At 30.7% G+C, this 23,693-nt stretch overlaps 3 protein-coding genes across 7 annotated transcripts; 1 reads left to right on the top strand and 2 right to left on the bottom strand.

The window, feature by feature from the left end:
• The first annotated feature begins 935 nt into the window (after positions 1-935).
• On the top strand, positions 936-4,582 carry LOC111715269 (uncharacterized). The gene is made up of 5 exons (XM_023490578.1): positions 936-983; positions 2,211-2,284; positions 2,678-2,775; positions 3,668-3,733; positions 4,418-4,582. Exons 2-5 carry the CDS (start codon positions 2,230-2,232, stop codon positions 4,580-4,582), a joined length of 384 nt encoding a protein of 127 aa, XP_023346346.1. The 5' UTR covers positions 936-983; positions 2,211-2,229.
• An 8,026-nt stretch (positions 4,583-12,608) lies between these two features.
• LOC111715274 (PRADC1-like protein) lies at positions 12,609-17,145 on the bottom strand. Its single transcript, XM_023490583.1, has 7 exons — positions 17,042-17,145; positions 16,628-16,737; positions 16,124-16,218; positions 15,548-15,614; positions 15,005-15,055; positions 14,316-14,410; positions 12,609-13,794 (listed from the first exon to the last, which is right to left on the bottom strand). Exons 1-7 carry the CDS (start codon positions 17,142-17,144, stop codon positions 13,674-13,676), a joined length of 642 nt encoding a protein of 213 aa, XP_023346351.1. The 5' UTR covers position 17,145; the 3' UTR covers positions 12,609-13,673.
• LOC111715273 (DNA excision repair protein ERCC-1-like) lies at positions 17,137-22,723 on the bottom strand. 5 transcript variants are annotated; one of them, XR_002768198.1, is made up of 9 exons: positions 22,591-22,723; positions 22,252-22,449; positions 21,413-21,506; positions 21,080-21,149; positions 20,533-20,631; positions 19,526-19,649; positions 19,075-19,147; positions 17,954-18,153; positions 17,137-17,725 (listed from the first exon to the last, which is right to left on the bottom strand). XR_002768198.1 is itself a non-coding variant. In XM_023490581.1 (8 exons), the coding sequence occupies exons 2-8, from the start codon at positions 22,336-22,338 to the stop codon at positions 18,014-18,016; spliced, it is 687 nt and encodes a 228-aa protein (XP_023346349.1). In that variant the 5' UTR covers positions 22,339-22,449; positions 22,591-22,722; the 3' UTR covers positions 17,137-18,013. The 5 variants fall into 5 exon arrangements, 1 of the variants encoding a protein (XP_023346349.1); XR_002768195.1 differs by having other exon boundaries at positions 17,137-17,753; positions 17,930-18,153; positions 22,591-22,722; XR_002768196.1 differs by having other exon boundaries at positions 17,930-18,153; positions 22,591-22,722.
• Positions 22,724-23,693: the final 970 nt, after the last annotated feature.

Raw genomic sequence — 23,693 nt, 5'->3', positions numbered from 1 at the left:
ACCTTGAAACTAAACTGGGTAGTCTTGCTAATGTACCAGGTTAGTCAGTAGTCCTTCCTACCTAACTATCTACCTACCTATCTACCTCCTAACCTACTCTTATACCTTGAAACTAAACTGGGTAGTCTTGCTAATGTACCAGGTTAGTCAGTAGTCCCTCCTACCTACCTACCAACCTACTCGTATACCTTGAAACTAAACTGGGTAATCTTTCTAATGTACCAGGTTACCTATCTATTTATATACCTTCCTACCTACCTAATCGTATACCTTGAAACTAAACTGGGTAGTCTTGCTAATGTACCAAGTTAGTCAGTTGTCCCTCCTACCTACCTCCCAACCTACTCGTACACCTTGAAACTAAACTTTGTAGTCTTGTTAATGTACCAGGTTAGTCAGTAGTCCTTCCTACCTAACTATCTACCTACCTATCTACCTCCTAACCGACTCTTATACCTTGAAACTAAACTGGGTTGGGGTGGGGTCTCTTTAAAAACTGAAGGTAGTTGGGGTAGTAAGGGTAGTTCCATACAGATTCAGCTTCAAGGGTGGGGGTGGGGTCTTTGGTCAAATAAAAGGTTTATCTCTAAATGAATAATAACCACAGGGAAGAAAATTATATTATTTTTTTCTTAAGAAGCGCTTAAAATAAAATTTCTACCTTGAAAAATATTCTCAATACACGTGCAGTAATTGCAGCAGACTCAAACAGCAAAAAAATGTCAACATTAGAGGGTTTTTAAGCGCAATTTCATTTATAGATTGTTATGTCTGTACCGTGTAAACCGTTCTCTGATCAATTTATTTTTTAGCTAAAAATTGATTATTTTTAAATCTGGTTTCCCGGTAAATTGTGAGAATTTAGCACTTTTCAAGAAAGAAAAATGACGATATCATTTTTAATGTTTTTCATGTAGAGGTTTCATTTCAGGACACAGTTCAGCTGTTCCAGTTATATTCAACTGTCAGGCCGGTATCACGAGGTGAATACAATTTTAGATGAATAAATAACAGGATGGAAAATAATGAAGTAGTTATTTTTGTATATTTTGCATTCTTACGCCCAAGGGCCTCATTCAGGAAATTACCTTTAAGTGTCTTGTTTCTTTCTTCTTTTAATTCAAATTTTGTGATTTGCATCTTTTTTTAAAGTGGTCTAAACATATTTAAAGATTACACAGTTTGCTGGTTCTTAGTGTAAAGTATATTTAGTTAAACCAGAGCTGAAAGTTTTAGAATGGTGGATATCGAGATCAATGCTTCATCTGCTCATCATCACCTCATCCTCATCTGATGATGATGATGATGATGATGATGATGATGATGATGATGATGATCTTTATCTCCAGATTAAATAGACGTGTTCTTCTCATGATTATAATCTCCACATTAAGTAACTGCTCGGGATTAAGGATATTCCATTCTAAAGTTTTCAGCTCAGGAATTCTTGTTCATGAAACTTGTTAAGACTTGGTCAAATAAAAAAAGATTTTATCATTTTTAAAAACAACTTATCTACTGACTACGAGATTTAACCATTAACTGAAAAGTTTAGCTTAATAACAATTTCCAAAGATGAAAATATTCGTTGATTGCAAGAAAGAGAATATTATCGACATTTATGAAAACTATTTTAGCTATACTCCAGATTGTTTATCAATTGTTTGAAATAAAATTAACATAGTTGTTAGACACCCTGTATTGGCGTAAAGAAAAGAAAGTTGCGAGTATCAAGTTGCCGTCAAATATGTTTAAAAATCTTTCAGGATTTCGTAAAATGAAATCTCTTAAACAGATTTTGTAAAAAAAAAACTATTATTTCATGAAGGTTTTAATGATAATCAAAATTAATTTGTATATTTAAAGAATTAATAAATCATCATATTTAATAAATTTATTGAAATGGTTTCAAAAATCATAGTTCTATAAAAGATCAACCTATGAAATATCTACAAAAAAATGTATGTTTAAATCATTTAAAATTGACTATATTATTTATACATTTAAATATTTAAATAAATTCCTGATTTATGCTTAATACTGTCAGAAAATTATGATAATTCATTTAATTCAGTTTTAAAAAATTTGGTTTTAGGAGCTGTTTGTTTCTTCACGATATAATATTTGATCAGACAAATTGATTTTAAGGGTACCGCGTTGTCACTTGAAATACCGCTTACAGTCCCTTTAATAGGAATTATTTTGTTCAGATCAACAACTGCAGCTGTTATGGCCGCCATCATTAAAGAATCTCAATTGGAAATAGAGTTTGCTAAAATGCGAGGTAATCATTTTAGTGTTTCTTTGATTGGGTCTACAGCTAGCTAGACAAGGGGGCTTGAAGACTTGTCCTTGAAAACACTCTAAATTTGACAATATTATTGATATTAAGAGATGTTCCTGATAATATTATTGATATGAAGGGATGTTCCTGATAATATTATTGACATTAAGGGTTTGTTCCTGATAATATTATTGATATTAAGGGATTTTTCCTGACAATATTATTGATATTAAGGGATTGTTCCTGACAATATTATTGATATTAAGGGATTGTTCCTGACAAAATAATTGATATTAAGGATTGTTCCTGACAACATTATTGATATTAAGAAATTGTTCCTGACAATATTATTGATATTAAGAAATTGTTCCTGACAATATTATTGATATTAAGGGATTGTTCCTGACATTATAATTGATGGTCTACGTGAGAAGAAGCTGCATCCTGATGCTCCTGAGAGAACAGATAAACAAAACAATGCTCTCATGAAGGAAAACAGGATTAATTTCAAACAAATTTTGAAAAATCATTTTCAATTTTAAGCATTTTTTTCATTGAAGCTACCTTTTTAACCCTAAAAGCAAGAGGTGTATACGAAATTTGAAGGAACATGTTTTAGAGTTGAAAGAGTCCCATTTTAGAAAAAAATTTAATTATCAGCTTAACCATATTATACCTCAAGATTCAAGAATTGAGAAAGATAGCTAACAGAACGAAATATATTTTCAAAACTGAGTAATATCAAGTTTTTCTAAGAAGAAAGGGAAAGTTTAAATTCAAATTTCAAGCAGTGCAATATTTAAATTCATTTTGGCTTAAACGTACTGTAAGCGTTGTTTAAAGTACAACGGTACCATTGAAATCTGTGTCTGATTAATTATGAATTAGATGAATCAATGCTTCTGTTTTTTTTTAATCAGATTAAGGGTTTAAAAACTTATTAAAGTATTAATTTTAATTGAGAAAATGGCATTGCCATCTTTGCACGGAGGGTCACTTGAAATTTCACTTAAATTCCCTTTATTTTACAATGTCCATATATTCCCTTTATTTTACAATCTCCATATATTCCCTTTAGTTTGCCATCTCCATATATTCCCTTTATTTTACCATCTCCATATATTCCCTTTATTTTACAATCTCCAAATATTCCCTTTATTTTACAATGTCCATATATTCCCTTTATTTTACAATCTCCATATATTCCCTTTAGTTTACCATCTCCATATATTCCCTTTAGTTTACCATCTCCATATATTCCCTTTATTTTACCATCTCCATATATTCCCTTTATTTTACAATCTCCATATATTCCCTTTATTTTACAATCTCCATATATTCCCTTTATTTTACAATCTCCAAATATTTCCTGTAACTGATTAGGGTGAGTTCCCTGTAGTAATGGATTTAGTTGAAGGATCTGAAGTTGCTAAACAATGCAAGGATCAGGTAAAGGATCAGGATTAAACAATGCAAGGATCAGGAAAAGGATCAGGATTAAGCAATAAGGATCAGGAAAAGGATCAGGATCAAACAATGCAAGGATCAGGTAAAGGATCTAAAGTTGCTAAACAATGCAAGGATCAGGTAAAGGATAAGGATTAAACAATGCAAGGATCAGGTAAATGATCAGGATTAGAGATGGGCGCGTTAGTTTTTTTCATTTCGTTCGTTCATCGTTAGTAAAAGACCAATTTTCTTTCGTGTTTTTTTTCAGTCGTTTAAAAAAAAATCATTGCTTTCGTTCTCAAAATCATCGCTCATTTTCCATATTTTTTTTTCATTTTCATAAATTCAAAGACATTAACAAAAAACAATTTTCAAAAACGATTGGTAAGATCGTTTTGAAATCGTTTTGGTTAATTTGCATGATGTTGCAAAACAACTTGAATGTTTCAAAGCAGACTTCAAAACAATGCCAATGGATGTCTTGTGAATATGGCCCGAAATTAAACACAAACCAAATTTTAAGAATTTTGTAAAAGATCATGGGTACTATTGCAAAAACAGGAAGCAATGACGAGAGACAAATTTTACTGTTAAAATAATATTTAAATTTTTTTCAAAATTTCATTTGAAGATTTTAAATATTTCGCTGCATTACACTTTTCTCTGCACAGCTGATTTGTCCAGGTTGATAGATTGATAGACGCGGCATCAGCTGCCAAGAATATCCGGGAAGCTGTGGTTATGGAGAAAATGCAGTTCGACGTCGCATCAGACGATTGGAGGAAACATATTTTAATTAAATGGAAATTACGCAAACAGATTAGATTAGATTATAGCATTGATGATTGAAAACCTAGCTAAATAGGTATTGAAAAATAAATGAAATTGTTAAATGAATTGATAAATGAATAGATGAATGTCTAAATACACTAATAAGTGAATTCATGAATGTCTGAATAACCTAATAAATGAATAGATAAATGTATGAATAAATTGGTAAATGAATAGATGAAAACTTGATCAAATTGTTAAATGAATAGATTTATGAATAAATAAATTGGTAATTATGAATAGATGAATGCCGGAACAAATTGCTAAGTAAAAAGATAAATGAATAAATGAATCGGTAAATGAATAGATGAATTACTTCACAATTTTATAAATGAATAGGTGAATGACTTGAAAATTTGAAAAATGAANTCAATTAGACAATGTTGAGAGAATTGGTTATATATTTTATATATTTAAAAAATATATAAATTTTTTTATATATCTATTAAACTCGAAATAATTCAAGAACACCGTGAATATTTCAAACAATTTCGAATTATTATAAAAATTAGATTTTTTGCCACAAACTCAAATTTTCTAATCTCTATATCTTTGCAACCTGATGGTTTAATTAAGCCTTTGATATTTAGACCTTTTGATTTAACAAAATTCTTAGATATGAAATATCAAAGGTCTACGACATCGGGTTGCAAAGATACATGGGAGATATAGAGTTTGGGGCCAAGGTTTAGTTTCTTTAAATATTTTAGGTCGGACCTGATGGATTTAATAAAACATTTACAAAATGGTTGGACGGACATAATTACAGGTCAAATACATTTTTAAAGGATTTTTTTAATTACGGAAATGATAGTTTTTAGTTAAACAATTTCAAGTTATTTTTTACTTTTAAAGGGACTGTTTGTGTAACTTTCATACTAAGATGGCGCAGCCCGATTTACAACGGTACCCTTGAAACCTTAATCTGATAAAAATTGTGGACTCCAGAAGTTTTTGTTTCTGTGAGTTTCTCCATTGCTTCATCTTATGAACAAGAAATGCGCAAGTAACTTATCAGAGAACCCACAAATGAAAATAAACAGTTTAAATAAACAAAAACATTGATATCTAAATAATACTTGATCAGACAAAGCTTTCAAGGGTACCGTTGTAAATCGGCCATTGCCATCTTTGCAAATTCCGTCTCAGACTTTTGGGTTTTTAACCCGGTTTTTCTGAAAATGTTAAATGTGAGCTAATTTAGGGTGCAAACAGGGGGGGGCGCTCGTTTCTTGTCCCCCTTTGATTTGATAAACATGTTTAAAAAAATGTTAAAAAATAAAATACAAAAATACAGATAATTTTATATTTTAATTAATTTCATGTTAAAAGTTAATAAACAATCAAACTAGACAAATGAAAATACTGATTATCTTGAATAATAAAAAATTCTAAAGAAGATAAAACAAATAAATTTACAAAATTAAATCTTTCATGAAATATAATGAAAAGATTAAAAATTATAATTTCTAAGTACTGAAAGTACATTAAACTTATAAAAAAATTTAAAAATATGTCAATATTGCAATAGTTTAGATGATGTAAATAAAAGAATACAATTAAAATAATATTGCTAATTAATAACCAACAAAAACACCATTTAGAATCTCAGTAAAAAAAATCTACAGGGTGTCCCACATCATATTAGACCAAGAACGTGTCTAAATTACGATTTTCGGGACTAATTAGAAAATTTCATTAGAATGAATCATTTTGAAAAATAACATAAGGCTTATATAAGAATTTTTTTGCGAAAAAAGTTTTTCGAGTATTAAGGATTTATTTTGGTGTTAAAGATTGGAGATAATCTATGGTATGAGACGCTCTGTATAATCTTGATAGTCAATAAAAAAAGTTTACAAGTCATTAATTCAGAGATATGATTGCTGAGGGTAGGTCTAGGCTGGAGTGGGAAAGGAAAGTTCCAGAAGAAAAAATACAGGAACAGTTCTTAATCATTCTTTCATTCTTTTAGTCCTTCATTTAGCCTTTTATCCTTTTAATCATGACTCCCTTGATTGAAGAGCTATACGAGAAGAACAAAAATGTTTTTAATTTATAATATGTACCCGCGGTTAATTTTGTCTTTCTTATACTTGTACATAATTGTACTTACTTGTGCATAAAGGAAAACAGAGGAGCTACGAGGTCCCACAGTCATACCAGTAATGCATTGTTGCAAAAATTTGACGGTTTGTCTAGTTTCTAGGGATTTGTCAGACTTAGTTGATTCCGATATTTTTCATATTCAAACATTTAACGTAAAGGGAGTGTTCGCAATGTAAAAGAATATAAAGATTAGATTTTGAATTGTTCATGAGTTATCCAATTTTTCAAACTGTCCCTTTCCGATATTGTTTAAACTTTGCTGCAAACGAAACAGATAGATCGAGAAGGTCAAATGTTTGCGACATCACTGATAGATAGGACTGTGTTGCCATAGCCAACTCCTAAATTTACGCAAAAACCAAAACTTTATAATCCCAATATCTTTGGTACACACATTTGAAATTTCAAAATTAGATTATTTGTTTAGAGTATCAGAATTCATAGTTTGAAATATGTAAAGTATATACAATCTCGAATTGAGATATAGGAATTAAAAATCAGAGTTTGTGGCAAAGACTCAATTTCTTTGAGAAATCAAATTTATCTGGTTTCAAATTTGAAATGCTAAACAACTTTGTTCTTCGCTACAGCTCTTCAATAAGAGAAATTATGATTAAAATCTTATCAAATGTCAATCTTACAACTTACATGAATTTGACGTGACCTGCCTTGTAACCTCAGGATTTACAAGAACTGTTTTTAACTTCAGGATTTGAGGGATTTATTAAAAGAAAAAGAATTTGATGCTCTGCTTCCACAGGTAACACTTCAAGGGACTGTCCTTGTAATTTTAAACTACCTTTCTCCTTCAACTACATGTACAGTTCCTTCAACTACATGTACAGTCACTTCAACTACATGTACAGTCCCTTCAACTACATGTACAGCCCCTTCAAATACATGTACAGTTCCTTCAACTACATGTACAGTTCCTTCAACTACATGTACAGCCCCTTCAACTATATGTACAGTCCCTTCAACTACATGTACAGTCCCTTCAACTACATGTACAGTTTCTGTCATGGTAGTTTAGTTGTTACATGAGCTTAACTTTTTATTAATAAAGTAGCATGTTGGATTCACAATGGTACCCTTCAAAACTTCGTATTTAAAATTAATACAACTTTTCAAATTTATTGATGAGAACCAGAAAAATATAAAATAATCGACTTTTAGACTCAAGTTGTAAATAGTCCTATGAACAGCAATTGTGCAATGTAAACAGACACCAAGTGATTTAATAACTTATTACTAGTAAAAATATTTGCTTTGTAACAAATTCAAATGCACTTCAGTATTGCTTTAATGTCGTCTTCCTATGCTACAGTTTTCTGGTTCTCACTGTATTAGGATATAAAATATATTTTTTTAAATATCATGTTAAGGTGATTAACAAAATTAACCAGCTTTCCTACAAGATGTTCAGTGATTTACCCCGGGGGGATCAGAAGTGCAAGGTTGGTAATATTTTCAGTTAAACAAAAATTAAATAATAATAATGACTGGCTGAAGGGCCCACCCACCACTGAGTGTCTACAAGAAATTTCAGTCCAATCGGTCCAGCCGTTTGGCCGGCTATAGGCACCATATATATACGAATGTCTTGTTTTATTATCTATATATAAATTTGGCTTGTCTGTTTGTTTGTATCCGATAAACGTCAAAACGGCTGAACCGATCGGGCCCAAATTTTTTGTGGGACATCACGTGACCACAGGGAAGGTTTATTCATGATATAAATAAAAAAATGTGTTTTAATGGTTTTTAATTTTGTAAAAAAATTTAAATTCTTGAAAATCCGCGAATGTTCACAATTTTAATAGAAGATGGGCGCGAAGCGCCCTAAAAGCCCAATATAGATAATTTAGATAATGACTCTAACATTAATAATCATATTGATAATAACACATTACACAATACACATATTTATAATTTTTGCATAATCAAATAGTTTAAATGTGAATACCCAAATAATTTCATAATAAAAAGTTTTTACAATTAAATAATGAACAAATTATTTAGTTTTCTCCAAAAAATAAAATTCAGATATTTTCATTATGAATGATTTTATCATAATAAAACAATTAAATTATTTTCTTCATGGAATTTTTTTGCATGTTTAGTCAATGAGAAAGCTGGCTGGAAGAACGCTGCTAGAAGTACTACCTCCCAACCTACTCGTATACCTGGAATCTAAACTGGGTAGTCTTGCTAATGTACCAGGTTAGTCAGTAGTCCTTCCTACCTAACTATCTACCTACCTATCTACCTCCTAACCGACTCTTATACCTTGAAACTAAACTGGGTAGTCTTGCTAATGTACCAGGTTAGTCAGTAGTCCCTACTACCTACCTACCAACCTACTCGTATACCTTGAAACTAAACTGGGTAATCATTCTAATGTACCAGGTTACCTACCTACCTACCTAACATACTTTGAAACTCAACTGGGTAGTCTTGTTTTTGTCCAAGGTTTGTCAGTAGTCCTACTAAACCTACCTACCTACTTCCAAGTATACCTAGAAACCTAACTGGGTAGTCATAGCGTATGTTTTAAGTTAGTCAGCAGTTATAACTATCCAGCTATCTACCAACCTCCTAACTTAAACTTCCTACCTACCTACCTACCCGGCGATCTACCTACCTACCTACCTACCTACCTACCTTCCTACCTACCTATAACCTCCCTACCTGGAATCTAAACTGGATAGCCTTGCTAATGTACCAGGTTAGTCAGTAGGCCTACCTACATACGTCCCCACGTACCTACCTACCTATCTATCTGCATATCTACCTACCTACCTGTCCACCATACCTACCTCACAACCTACTTGTATACCTCGAAATTAAACTGGATAGCCTTGCTAATGTGCCAGATTATGCGTAACCTTCCTAGCTACCTAGCTATCTACAAACCTTCCTACCTACCTCCTGAATTACCTACCTCCTAAATTACCTACCTACCTACATACTTCCTAGGTAAGTCTGAAGTCATACCTACCAATAAACTACTTATTTTTCATCCTAGATTCTGAGTTTACAATAATGACCTCCACCAGCCGAAAACTCCTTAAAATAATAAAATTTGAATTCTATATTCTGTTTTCAAATAGTTTAAGTTTTCTTCTTCACAATGTTATATTCCCGTGTCCTGGCTCTTGTGCTAAATCTTATTGCAAGAATATCTGCTATCTGCCAATGTATTTTCTGCACACTTTTTGCATTAGTTAACAATTAATCAGATAAAAGTACGGATAGTTCACTGTTAAAAAAACGTTTTGATTATCGAAAATATTTCTAAATAACGCAAACAGAATGTGAGGGGAAAAACAATTTGTGATTTGTTCTGAGTATTCTGTTTTTTTAACAAATATTGTATTTTCTAGATACTTTCGATAATTCAAATGTATGGATAAAATGCGATGGTTTATTTTAACAGTGCAAAGTTCAAAAGTACACAATACAAAGATAAAAAAGTGACAATGCAAGTATTTCATTGCATTGATCCAACCACTCCCTTTTAGAAGGCATACGCCAGATACAGGAGGTGCTTACAGACTACAGGGTGACCCAAAAAGAAGAGACTGTACTAACTTTATTTAGACTTTTTAATTACACCTGCAACTTTAAACTTGATTCAAACTTTGACAAAACTACGACATTTAAAATCTACATTCAAGATAAGATACGATTCAGCCTCACATCGTTATATTTTGAGTTATAAGTCGTCATTAAAAGCTCATTCTTTGTGGGCAACCTCCCCATGGAAGATTAAAAAGATGGTGAGTAAAATCAATTGAAACATATTTTTATTGAAAATAAAAAAAAATCTAAAATTTTATAAATAAATTTAGTGTTGATGTTTTTAGGAGATGAGTGTATTCAATCTGAGTGTAAAAAGAAGATGGAGAACATTTTGTTAAAACTGATTTAAAATATTAAGTTTGAATTATAAAATAATTGTAATCATTTTCTTTTAAGTATGAGGGAAAAATAGTTGAAAATACAGGGTCACCAATACAGGGCGAGACTGTAAAGACGATCGCAAACTCCTCAAATATGACAATCCCAGGGTGCAGGATTAGATTAAGTCTTATGCTCTGAATATAGTTTTATTTTTTGCCGAGAAAAAAACAAAGATTATGTTGAAATGAGTTATGAAAATAAATTCCGTACAGCCATCTCTAAAGTATCATCCTTTATGGGTAAACCAGTAGGTTAGAATTTTCAAACTATTTGAATCAAATTTTAAATTTTGCGCCCAATTGTCCTTTTTTTTCTTTACGTCGTCTTTCCGAATAAAAGATCGATAGACATTCTGTAAAATTAACTAGTTGCTTATCTTTTTATCAGAATTCTTTGACCATAGACGAATTGAAACATTTCATAGAAATATTTATCATAATAGCAGCAAAACAGATAATCAAGCAACCCAACGAGTTCTAAAAAATTATTGAATTAGCAGAGTAAATATTCGCTTCATACAAGCTCCTACAGAAACAGTGTCATATCAATTTGATATTTTTACAAAAAAAATGTATGATGGAATCCAAATATATTCTAGTACAATAGATAACGTAGAGTATGTACTCTCAGTACAGCTGCATTCTTATGTCATAAGTGTCAACTTAGTTTTTGTGTCAGACAAAATTATTGATAAAAGTGATAATTTTAAAATAAAGTGCTTATCCTTTAGTTACATAAATGCACTAATGTCTGAACATTTCGTTTTCCTTGTTATATTTGACACTTGTGACGTCGTTAATGATTTATCCATTTCTCTGTTGCCACCTATTGCACTAGAATATATTTGATGTAATCTTGATATTTGAGGGTTAGGTTAGGTTAAGACCGGATTAAATCAGTNGCCGCTTGGAAAATTGTAAATTTGGGATGTTGCCACTTGGGAAAATACCCTTGGGAATTTGCCACTGGGGAAAATACCCTTGGGAAGTTGCCACTGGGGAAAATACCCTCTGGGAAGTTGCCACAGGGGAAAATACCTTTGGGAAGTTGCCACTGGGGAAAAAACCCTTGGGAAGTTGCCACTGGGGAAAATACCCATGGGAAGATACCCTTGGGAAGTTGCCACTGGGGAAAATACCCTTGGGCAGTTGCCGCTTGGGAAAATACCCTTGGGAAGTTACCACTGGGGAAAATACCCTTGAGGAGTTGCTGCTTAAGAAAATACCCTTGGGCAGTTGCCGCTTGGGAAAATACCTAACATCAAAGAGTTACAGAGCTCATAGAGCAATCAATAAAACAAATGTTGTAGCGCACCTTCAGAGCAAAAGTTTTTAAATTTATAGAAAACTTGTCATAATTTTTTGCAGCATACTTTTTATTCGTTTAAAACTAAATTAAATCACAAACTAATATTTAAATTGTCAAAATTTAGATAACAAAATCTATATCAAACATGAATAATATTTAGATCTACAATTCTACGTTTAAAAAATCAAAAACATTAAATTAAATTCAAGATATCTAAATGTATAAAACATAAATCAATCAAAAACTAATAATTTGAAAACAAAACAATTAAGCAATTAAAAAATATTAAAACTAATCAGAGGTCAAACTTTTCTATTTCCCAACTTTGATTTGAAGTACTAATCTGTATTTTTATTAATCGATGGATTAAGCCACAAAAAACATGTTCTTGACCAATGAGAGATTTTGAGCACTTGATCCCTTGAAAAATGTTTCAATATGAAAAAGTCAAGTTCGTAAAAGACAAATGTTCCGAACTGATGATCAAGAAAGACTGATAACATTGACATGATGATCAACGAAATAATTCAATGAATTATTCAAACAAAAACTAAAAAATGGCACTCAAGTACTGGTTAATAAAGCCAGTATAGATGATAATTTTCTTGTGTTGAATATTATTTAAGTAATTAACCGATGGATAAATATGTTTCTAATATTGTTAGTACTTTTCTTCAAATTTACATTAAAACTTTAAAATGATAACAGGGTGTTACAAAGTATCATTCCAAATCATATTACAAAACAAGATTATTTCAATCAATATACAGTGAGAACCAGAAAACTGTGGAATATGAAGACGACATTAAAACAATAGTTAAGTGTTGACTTTGTCATAATGCAAATAGTTTTACTGGTAACTCATTAAGTCTCTTATTAAGTAAAATAAGTCTGTTTACAATTACAATTGGTCTGTCTCATGTTCATTTGACAATTCAAAGTCATAACTTGAGTCTAAAAGTCGTCTTTCTATTCCAGAGCTTTCTGATTCTTACTGTACAAAAATTTTAGGTTTAATTTATATAAACTAATGACTAGATCGAAATAGTAACTATACACAAAATTTAGTTCTGACACGCTGAACATGGTGGAGGGGAGCTCACGTTAAAATAAAGCAAATTACACGTAAGATTTAAATCTCATGTTTTTAATCATAACTCTTCTTATTGAAAAGCTTTTAAAAAGAACAAAAATGTTATTAATTTCAAGTATGTAATCGTATTAATTTGCTTCTCTTTACTTGTGCATAAAATCAATACTAGAGTAGTTATGAGGTCACAAAGCTTTTCTAGTAGTGTTGCAAACATTTGACCTTCTCCTGCCATGTTTAGTTCAAGGAGAGGGGGGTTCCAAACCAATTTTTCAAGCGGTTAGCTGTATAGTATCAATAAATTAGGTTGCCTGGTTTTTATTAATTCCATGGGGTTCAATATTTGGTTTGTTAGAAAAACATGGAGGCTGATAGTCTACAAAACTTTCAAGGAGGTTGATTGTCTACCAAACCATCCAAGGAGCTTGGTTGTCTACCAAACCATCCAAGAAGGTTGATAGTCTACTAAACCATCCTAGGAGGTTGATTGTCTACCAAGCCATCCAAGGAGGTTGGTTGTCTACCAAACCATCCAAGAAGGTTGATTGTCTACTAAACCATCCTAGGAGGCTGATTGTCTACCAAACCATCCAAGAAGGTTGATAGTCTACCAAACCATCCGAGAAGGTTGATTATCTACCAGACCATCCAAGGAGGTTGATTAAGTTTATGAGGTTGAATCCTAGATATATTTACAGGAATGTTGACTAGAGCATGGGAAAGTTGCAATCTGTCCAACCATCTCTTTATTATTTGCCTGAAAGAGAAACAGATTAAAATCTATTATGAAGGATCCTGCCCAATTCACAGCAGTGCCATTTCAATTAATAATATTCAATAATGTTCAAGATATCGTCGTTTTCTCTTGCTAGAAAGTCTTTCGTTGTTTCAGAAATATAAATCCGCATATCACTTTTATACAAATTAAATTAAAAATAACCATTTTTCAAAGAGAACATGGTAAATATCTCATTCTTTTTAGACAGACAAAGCTTTTCAGGGTACCGTTATAATCGGAAATGCAACTCTATAAATGAAAGGTCAATTTCATTTAATTCTAACAAAAAGTCAAAGAAAATGTTTTATCTTTTTTCTCGGTAATAAGATTAAATTAAATCCACCTCTAATACTTTTCAATGAAAAATATAACATTTTTTTCAACGGCGAACTCTTTTCACAATCAGAATAATTCAAAATAATAATTAATTATTTATTTAATTGTTAAAGAAGAGATCCAAGATTAGGAAATATGGAATAAAAGAAAGTATTAGAGTTTACCCGTTTTTGCCAAGAAGAAATACGGCAGGAATATTCACATTTCTTGAGGTAGTGTCATCCACCATAGATATATATAGTTCATCATTCTCTTCATCCTAGACATTCATTCATTTATTAATTCATCTATTCATTCATTCATTTATTCATTCATTCATTCATTTATTCATATATATAAAATTCACAATTCTCTTCATCCTCAACATTCATTCATCCTTTCTTACTAAACCTGATCCAACAATGAATACAGCCGTAATACTAATACTAAATACTTAATCCATAATAATTACAGTGATAATAATAATCCTTGATCTGTAATGATTACAGTAATAATAATGATACCTAATCTGTACATAAAACAGTAATAATATTAATTCCATACTGTATTGATTACAGTGATAATAATAATACCTGATCTATAAAGATTATGGAAATAATAATGATACCGGATCTGCAATGATAACAATAATAATAATGATACCTGATTTGTAATGATTAAAGTAATAATAATAATTCCTGATCTGTTATGATTACTGTAATAATAATGATCTACATGATTTGTAATGATTAAATAATAACACTAATACCTAATTTGTAATGATTACAGTAATAATAATGATACCTGATCTGTAATGATTACAGTAATAATAATGATACCTGATCTGTAATGATTACAGTAATAATAATGATACCTGATCTGTAATGATGACCCCGATGGCTCCTGCGGCCTCTGCTCTCACAACCTTGATAAGAGGTTTAGTATTATCAGCCAGAAAATATTCAAACCAAGCAAAACAATTTTTAGAGATTTTTTTTTAACTTTAAAAAAGATAGAAAGAGATGTATTTGCTATGAAGGTCGGTATTTTTTTTTTTGCAATAGTAAATTTTAAAAAAACCCTTCAGTCTATATTTGTGACAATTTCAAGATCAGATGTTTAGATTTTTTACCTTGGACACAAAAGAGCATTCTCCTCTTTCAATGAAAGCAATTTTACCCTCGACTTCATCATGGTTACTTAATAATTAACAATTGAAAAATTAAAGGGATTGAAAGCGTAATTTAAGTGACTCTCCATAAAAAAATTAAAGGGATTGAAAGCGTAATTTAAGTGACCCTCCATATAAAAATTAAAGGGATTAAAAGCGTAATTTAAGTGACTCTCCATATAAAAATGGCAATACCCAATTCACAAAGGTATGAGAAAGTATGATATCAATGTTCATAATTTTGACCTTGGACACAAAAGAGCATTCTCCTCTTTCAATGAAAGCAATTTTACCCTCGACTTCATCATGGTTACTTAATAATTAACAATTTTAAAAATTAAAGGGATTGAAAGCGTAATTTAAGTGACTCTCCATATAAAAATCGCAATACCCAATTCACAAAGGTATAGTCATAATTTTGAAAATAAATTATTTTCAGCTGTGGTTTATCTACAAAAATAACTTGCGCATTTCTACTGAAGGAAAAATATAGGAATTATCTAAATTTAACACTTTTAAATTTATAAAAACGACAATATCTTTCCCAATATTGATCAGATAAAGGGAACCACTGTTTCCATTCCATTGAACTCAATTTTTCCATTTTTTAGAAATTAAATGATCTTTATGTTTTTAAGTCATGGAAAACTTACTTTTCCCCTTTTTTTTTAAAAAATAAAACCGATTAGAAATATTTACTTAGTTATATAAAACAAAAAACAAAAAATATTTAGAACTTAATTAAACCTTTGAAAATTTCACAACTATTTTTTTAAAGCAAATTCATAACAATTCAATTCTGAAAATTGATTGATTAATTACTTGATGAACCCGCAGCTACAGGGTGGATCAGTAGAGACTAAGGGAACCCCAGTCAGTGTTGTATTCCAGACCGGAGTAAAACTAGCAGGGTTAGCCTGCAACAGTCAAATAATTACTAATAAGTATTTAAATTGATAAATAAAATAATTCAATAACAAGACCCATCTTGGAATTCCATATATATGATTGGAATCAGAGATAAGATAGTCCATATCCATAGTCCATATAGTTGTATATATACAAGTTCTATTGTGTACAACTGGAGTGCACTACCAAAAAGCAGACAATTATATTCAGGGGTATTTAACGATCCTTTGGATACGAAATAAAAATTGTCAAAAAAAGACTAAATTCATGAATTTTAAAAGTATTTGTAGAAATTAACCCCTGAATGGGTACGATATGCAACAAGTGTCGGTTAGATGGCAGTCAAAAACCTTTTGTAAGAATATAGCATGTCATGTCGGTCTTTCATGATTGATTGATTGGAGAATATTCTAGAACCTTGTAAGTGAAAGCGAGCTCCTCTGGTTCAGTAATCTCGAAGAAAACATATCCCTGGCCCATTGACAGCCTGTACTCGTCATCTGTCAGCACATGATCATATCCAGTATCTACCAATATTAAAGGGACTGTACAGGTTATTTCAAGTGACCCTCCCTTTGTGTTCAATTCACAACGGTACACTTAAGGTTTTGTCTTTATCCAATATTTATGATAATAATAATACTAAAAATAATAATAATCGTAATCGTTCGATATTAATAAAAATGTGCAAAACAATATAAATACGTATTTCATGGTTTAACATTTCTAACAAAAATACTTGTGTATGTATCCCAATTATTTGTGCATTTAAATAATTATGATAAATATTTCTTCAGTATTTTTATGATGTTATGAAGTACTACATCTTACCTAGCAAGTTGTAAGTTTCAAAGCAAAGTGCAAGTAATATAAAAAATTTATATACTACTTGTTTCTTCAAATCCATTTTTGTCGCATTTTTCCTCTGAAACATATTTAAAATAATAGTAAAAACTATGCGTCACACTTTATTTAGGTACATGAGTTAAAAAAAGAGATTGTTCACTTTATGGAACATCAATATAATAGAGTCTAAATATTCTTCTTTTACTATTAAGTTGAAATGAGTTAGAAACAGAGTTATCCACAAGGTATTTAGTTTATGAGGCGAATGTTTAATTCAGTCTTAATTATGAAATTCGCAGTTCTCTCTAGTCTCTGCAAAAGGTCACATTCAATATCAGACCATATAAAAGCGCGGCAAGCCTGTCCAGTGTCCAGCAGATTGTGGCGCAGCATACCTTGTTGCAGGCGTGCTGGGCGCGCTACAACCTGCCAGGGATCGAGTGCCAGGAAGATTTTAAAGATCGATTTGGCGCTCTTACTTAAACAATTATACACCATACAAGTGATTGCTAATCAGTTTCTCTACAATACTGCACTCTCAGACACTTCCTTTAAGACCGATTAAAACCCATTGTGGCAATGCCAGAGTTCCAGGTCCTCATTTGAGTAGCATTCTTTGTGGATAACCCTGTACAGTGTACATAGATCTAAAGTTAATCTGTACAGGGACTGTAAACGTAAGTTGTCCGATTCCCAACTGTACCCGATGTCAGATCAACATTTTTTGAGATATCGATAATTTTCTCTTTGAAAATCAATTATTTTCGATTTGTGGTTTCTTTCAAAAATAGCTTGCGGAATTTTTGCCTCAGAAACCGTAAAGGAAGTTGTTAGACTTTCACATTATTGATCAGATAAAGGTTGAAAAGGTACCATTGTGAATCGGACATGAGCGACTTGAAATAACGAAATTTGGATTGCTCTCTCTTAGTTTGAATAAATATATATGGAAAATATTTAGATTCGTTTTGTTTGTCGTTTAAAGCTTTCTTTGAGAACTTTTTGCAGGCGTTGAGCTTTCTGTGGACCAAACCCGGGACACAGGGATAAATCCTCACTGCTGGCTCCCACTATCTTCTCCAGGCTTCCGAATACTCCTGGGATAAAAATTATTTTCAAATTAAAGGGACTGTAAGCGTAATTTTAATGCAAAGATGGCAATCCCGATTCACAACGGTAGCCTTGAAACATCAAATTGATCAAAAATGAGGAAAACATTGTCGTTTTCTGACTCGAAAAGTAATTCTGAACATTTCTCCCATTTCTCCAGTATTACGTATATGAAAAATGCGCAAATCACTTTTGTAAATCGGGCATTGTCTTCGTTGCATGGAGGATCACTTGAAATAAAGTTTACAATCCCTTTAAGTTAAAAAATATGCTGCCCGCCATTATCAAGCCAGCCAATGGAACTGGTGTTCCTGAAGTAAGTGGATGTCATAAGCCATTCACAAAAGTACATTTTAATCCTGCATCTATGAAATGATTGCGGAGATGTCTTTTTTCTATTAATTTGAAATCTAAAAACCTGTAGTCGCGGCTACATAACATACTGGCGTCACTTAAGATCTCAAAATGACTTTTTGTTATTAACACAAATATAGTTATGAACTTAAGAAAAAACAAATTTCAAATCTGTGTCTAAATCTGTGTATAAATCTGTGTACAAATCTATGTCTTCTAAATCTGTGTCTAAATCTGTGTCTAAATCTATGTCTAAATCTGTGTCTAAATCTGTGTCTAAATCTGTTTACAAATCTGTGTATAAATCTGACATAAATCTGTGCATAAATCTGTGTCTAAATCTGTTGTCTAAATCTATGTCTAAATCTGTGTCTAAATCTGTTTACAAATCTGTGTATAAATCTGTGTATAAATCTGTGTATGAAAAGTTAAAAATTTTAAATTTGACTATGTAGTTAAATGTTGTCTATCTGTTATTTTGAGTTTCATGGCAATTACTGAATATTACGTAATTTATGATTTTTTCTTAACACAAAATTAATATTTTCATTTACCTAACAGAGTAGCTGCATCAGTTTTACTAATAGATTTAATAGAAGTAAGCGCTTCAATCATCTTTTCATGAACCTAAACACCATTACATTAAAATATAAACATTTCCTTGATTTTATGGAGCGTATGAAAATAATGTGGCCCTAACTTTTTTTGTCTTCTGGCTTTCATTAAAAAAACATTATTTTGGTATAAAAAATATCTTAACATTTATTGTGTATTACATAAAAATATTGATTGATTTTAAGAAGCTTTACATAAGAAAATCTGAAAAAAGTTTGGCGCAAATACGTCCTTAAAAAATAAGTTTTTCGTTAGCACTTTATAGCAAAAAAGGACACTTAAATAAATACAATATAAACATTCAACAGAGTTAATAATGACATAATTATATTCTAAGAATTTTTATAAAAATTGAAAAACTTAATTCCGCAAAATAAAAGGAGAGTTTGCCTGCGTTCCTGTTTTTTCCATTATCATATCTGGAGGTTTATTCTCATAGATTTTATATGTTTCCAATATCTTGCCAGCTTCAGCATTGTTCCAGGCTAGCATTAGGGTCAGCTCACTTAGTATACTGAAAACACATATTCTTCAAGTATTACATTCACTTTTGGATAGANTTAAAGTCTTCATGGCAAATATATATATTGAATGTTAAAAAAATAAAATAAAATTGGTTTTGCTGTACTTCAACTTGTGTGTATAATCAATATTTCCCATGAGTTCACACTTCACATACAGTGGTAGGCTATTATATAAATACAATGAAGCCTAAGTTTTCATTTAAGTTTTAATATTAACAAGCTTTTTTCGAGTTAAAAATTGACAAGTAATCAAAGTGAAGCTTTTCAATCGACAGCTTCTCCATGCTGTTCAACAGCTTGATATAAATAAAAATTTAAATGAAAAGTCGTCTTAATTGTATTGATATAATCGCTTAGCACTGTAGTTTACACAATACTGATTGTTTTGTCGTGGGAGTGGTGTAACATGTACATACAGTTACACAATATCCCATTAAACATTACTTACTAAATTGCATTATGCATCTGAAATCATATCAGGTGAGGACTCTTTAACAAGCCTTAGGTAATTTTTTTTTTAAATTGTCATATTTATTGTTTATTGTGACGCACTAAATAATGTAGATTTTAGAATGTAGATTTAAAAATATCAAATTTCAGGAACTCTCGTATTGCATAAATGAACAGAACATATGAAGACAGATTTGAGTATTTTAATCTTTAAATGAAAAATAAAAATTTAACAATTGACTATTTAGTATTTATTGTCTTTTATTATCAATAAAAATAATAATAATCAGTTTTTTTACTACTTTTGTCGATACTTTGCCTTGAAGCTATTTTTGATATTAGAAATATTTTAGGGAAAATTCAAGCATTTTCATTTTATTTTTTAATATTAAGTGCAAGCAAAGAGTCCCGAATTTTTCTAACCTGATTCTCATGAGTTTATTGAGAGCAAAATGTGGATCTTTTTGATCAATTAGAACTAGGAGAACACGCAGCTTACTACCAGAACCAATAGCTTTTAATCTTAATATTCATTATAACTAGCTTATTCCCAGACCGAATAATCTTAACAACAATTTATTCCTCCTTACTTTTATTTTATCATTATTAATTTTATCATCATTATCTTTCTTATAATATTATTATTATTGTCGTCATTTCTGTTAATATTGTTCAGATTATCATTTTTTATAGAAAGCGATGTTCTAAAAGCCGAGTTCAAGAAAATATAAATGTTTGAAAATGTTTAAAATGTAAGGAAATTCTAAGAAAAAAATTAATTATGTAGAGTATGAACATTATGTTGTTGAAAAATGATTTTTTGTAAAATACTTAATCCATAAGGAATTATAATCCACTTTGGAGTAACTCATTTATAAAAAATCCAAAATAAAAATTGAAAAATTCTCTGAACCACCATTTTATTAAAATTTGTTATAAAACATATGTTTTTATTATTATATTTATTAACCTGTCATGAATATATTTGGGTTGAAGGGTAAAATATCTTAAGGAGAGAAACAGAGCTAAACAGTTTGGACCTAAACAGAAATATTAAAGGGACTGTCAGCGTTATTTCAAGTAATCCTTTATTTTAAGATTTAAATACCCTTTAACCCCTTTACTGAAAAATGATGTCGTTGATTTATATCCTAAAAATATCTGAATTCAGCATAATTTCCTTCCTTGTCTATTCTGCATGGATCTGCAAATCATGATTTTCAGATAAAGAAAGGATATAATTTTTAGCATGAACATTTCCATTTAAAATATTCATGTATAATATACTATTGTATAAATCTACCTAGGATATAATCAGGGGCAATTCCTTCCACAAACTCCCAGGGAACATTCCTAATTTCCTTCAGGATTGGGTTCCCTCGCTGGCAGGGATTCACCTAGATATATATGTTTAAACTTTACTAGGCTTTCTTTTCTAGCAACAATTTTATTTATAAATGTTGGATTTCAAGCCGCAATTTTTCAGTCATTCTCGATCAAACAAACAAAATTTTCGCGGATTTTTTTTTCTATTTAAATAAATGGATTTTCTTTATTGGGTCAAATCGGTTCATCTATTTTGACGCAACAAAAACAAAACACTATAAACAGACAAACCAAAATATACAGATAATTATGGTCTGAATGTTTGTTTGTAAGTTGTATCCAAAAAAGGTAAAACTGCTGAATCGATCAAAAATTATTGTGTCCACTAAACACGATAAAGGCCGGCCATTGTTTTCAAACTTTTAATTTGTAGAAATGTTCTAAGCTCAAGTTTGAACTATATCTTTTGGGATTTTTTTTTCTCATCTGCTGTGGATTCCTGTCAATATAACATTTATGAGGTAGCAGCCAAACTCTGTTACTCGCGAATGCCGCAATGAATTATAAGAAGAGAGAGATTAGTTTAAATTTAGGGTTAGGCTAGGTTTAGACACTTTCTGGGCCGCGCGATACGGCTAGGACAGGCTAGGGGCCGAGCACCGCTGCTAGAACTGGCTCTCTCTCTGTCTTATAATTCATTGCAGCATTAGCAAGTAACACAGAGTTGCCGCTGCCCATATATGATACATACGGACTGGATTCTCGAAATAATCTGCAAAATCAGATTGATTATAAATTACAATTTAAAATACCAACCTGAATACTACCAACGGAAAAAGGTTTGGGTTTGGGATCCTTAACACTATTGGGAACTAAAGCACTGGGGACGTCTAAATCACTCATTTTAAATCTGAAAATTAACAAATACGATTAACATAAAGCCCAAACAAACAAATTTTTCATATTAACATCTTCGCCATAACATCATCGTCTAGCTTTGTGCACAACTCCTTTCTGAAAAATAAAGTAAGATTATGAAGAAATTTTTTTTAGCGCATTTAATAGAATGAGATAAAATTCATAAAATTTAAGGGACTTTTATTGTAATTCAAAGTGATCTCCATTCAAAAATTAAATGCCCCATTATAACAACACCTTTCAAATATTTATCTGAGTAAAAGCGCGGAAGATATCGACGCCTTCATTTTAGAAAAAGACATGAATTCTGTCAACTTCCTTCGAGGTCTCTGCTACTTATATCTACAAGTCAATTTTATAACGAAACCGCAATGGAAATTTATCCATTTTCAGATTGAAAAAATTATAAAAATTAAGGCGCTTGAATTTACGTTCACAGTTTGTTTTTTGTTTTTTTATCACAAGAAGAATTTCAAGAGAAAAATGAATTAAAGATATTGAATATTGATAAAAATAAAGATATTGAATATTGATAAAAACAAAAATATTGAATATTGATAAAAATAAAGATATTGAATATTGATAAAAATAAAGATATTGAGTATTGATAAAAATAAAGATATTGAAAATTGATAAAAATAAAAATATTGAATATTGATAAAATTAAGATATTGAATATTGATAAAAATAAAGATATTGAATATTGATAAAAAAAAGATATTGAATATTGAAAAAAGTAAAGATATTGAATATTGATAAAAATAAAGATATTGAGTATTGATAAAAATAAAGATATTGAATATTGATAAAATAAAAATATTGAATATTGATAAAATTAAGATATTGAATATTGATAAAAATAAAGATATTGAATATTGATAAAAAAAAGGTATTGAATATTGATAAAAGTAAAGATATTGTTACGCGAGCTACGCTGCGTTCATAAAGTCTATGTGATACCCCTGCGACTCTCTGAGTTCTCCCTGAGGATCTGTACAGAACGTATTGTAAAGAACTAGTTTTAGAAGCTGTTTACAGTCCGACTACGCATGCGCAAGTTTTGCCAAAATAATAGTGTCATAGGTAATTTTATGAAACGTTTGTGTACTTGTCTTATTTCAATGACTATTTCTAGATCAAATAAGCTTTGAAACAAAGCAAAAGTCAAATTATACAAGTTGATATCAATTTTATTTTCATTTCAATTGAAAAAAAATATTTTGGAAATATCCAAAATTTTGTTGAGAAAATCCGGTAATCAATCAAAACTTTATAGTACACGTGTTATAATGTACAGCTAATTTAACTTTATACCACGATGATGATTACTTTATTGTACG

The sequence above is a fragment of the Eurytemora carolleeae genome, unplaced genomic scaffold (genome assembly GCF_000591075.1).
Source record: "Eurytemora carolleeae unplaced genomic scaffold, Eaff_2.0 scaffold1715, whole genome shotgun sequence".
Classification (NCBI taxonomy): Eukaryota; Metazoa; Arthropoda; class Copepoda; order Calanoida; family Temoridae; genus Eurytemora; species Eurytemora carolleeae.
The sequence above is the reverse complement of the archived record's forward strand: the minus strand, read 5'-3'. Positions and strand labels throughout refer to the sequence as shown.

Excerpts from the sequence above, each read along its gene's own strand:
- LOC111715269 (XM_023490578.1), top strand. The coding sequence starts at position 2,230 with ATGGCCGCCATCATTAAAGAATCTCAATTGGAAATAGAGTTTGCTAAA. Across the intron at positions 2,285-2,677 it reads AGAGTTTGCTAAAATGCGAG|GGATTGTTCCTGACATTATA; the intron begins GTAATCATTTTA and ends ATTGATATTAAG. Across the intron at positions 3,734-4,417 it reads CTAAACAATGCAAGGATCAG|GTTGATAGATTGATAGACGC; the intron begins GTAAAGGATCAG and ends TGATTTGTCCAG.
- LOC111715273 (XM_023490581.1), bottom strand. The coding sequence starts at position 22,338 with ATGAGTGATTTAGACGTCCCCAGTGCTTTAGTTCCCAATAGTGTTAAG. Across the intron at positions 20,632-21,079 it reads CCCAAATATATTCATGACAG|ATTAAAAGCTATTGGTTCTG; the intron begins GTTAATAAATAT and ends ATGAATATTAAG. Across the intron at positions 19,148-19,525 it reads TGGAAAAAACAGGAACGCAG|GTTCATGAAAAGATGATTGA; the intron begins GCAAACTCTCCT and ends AATGGTGTTTAG.
- LOC111715274 (XM_023490583.1), bottom strand. The coding sequence starts at position 17,144 with ATGTTTCAGAGGAAAAATGCGACAAAAATGGATTTGAAGAAACAAGTA. Across the intron at positions 16,738-17,041 it reads TGAAACTTACAACTTGCTAG|ATACTGGATATGATCATGTG; the intron begins GTAAGATGTAGT and ends TAATATTGGTAG. Across the intron at positions 14,411-15,004 it reads GGGTCATCATTACAGATCAG|GATGAAGAGAATGATGAACT; the intron begins GTATCATTATTA and ends ATGAATGTCTAG.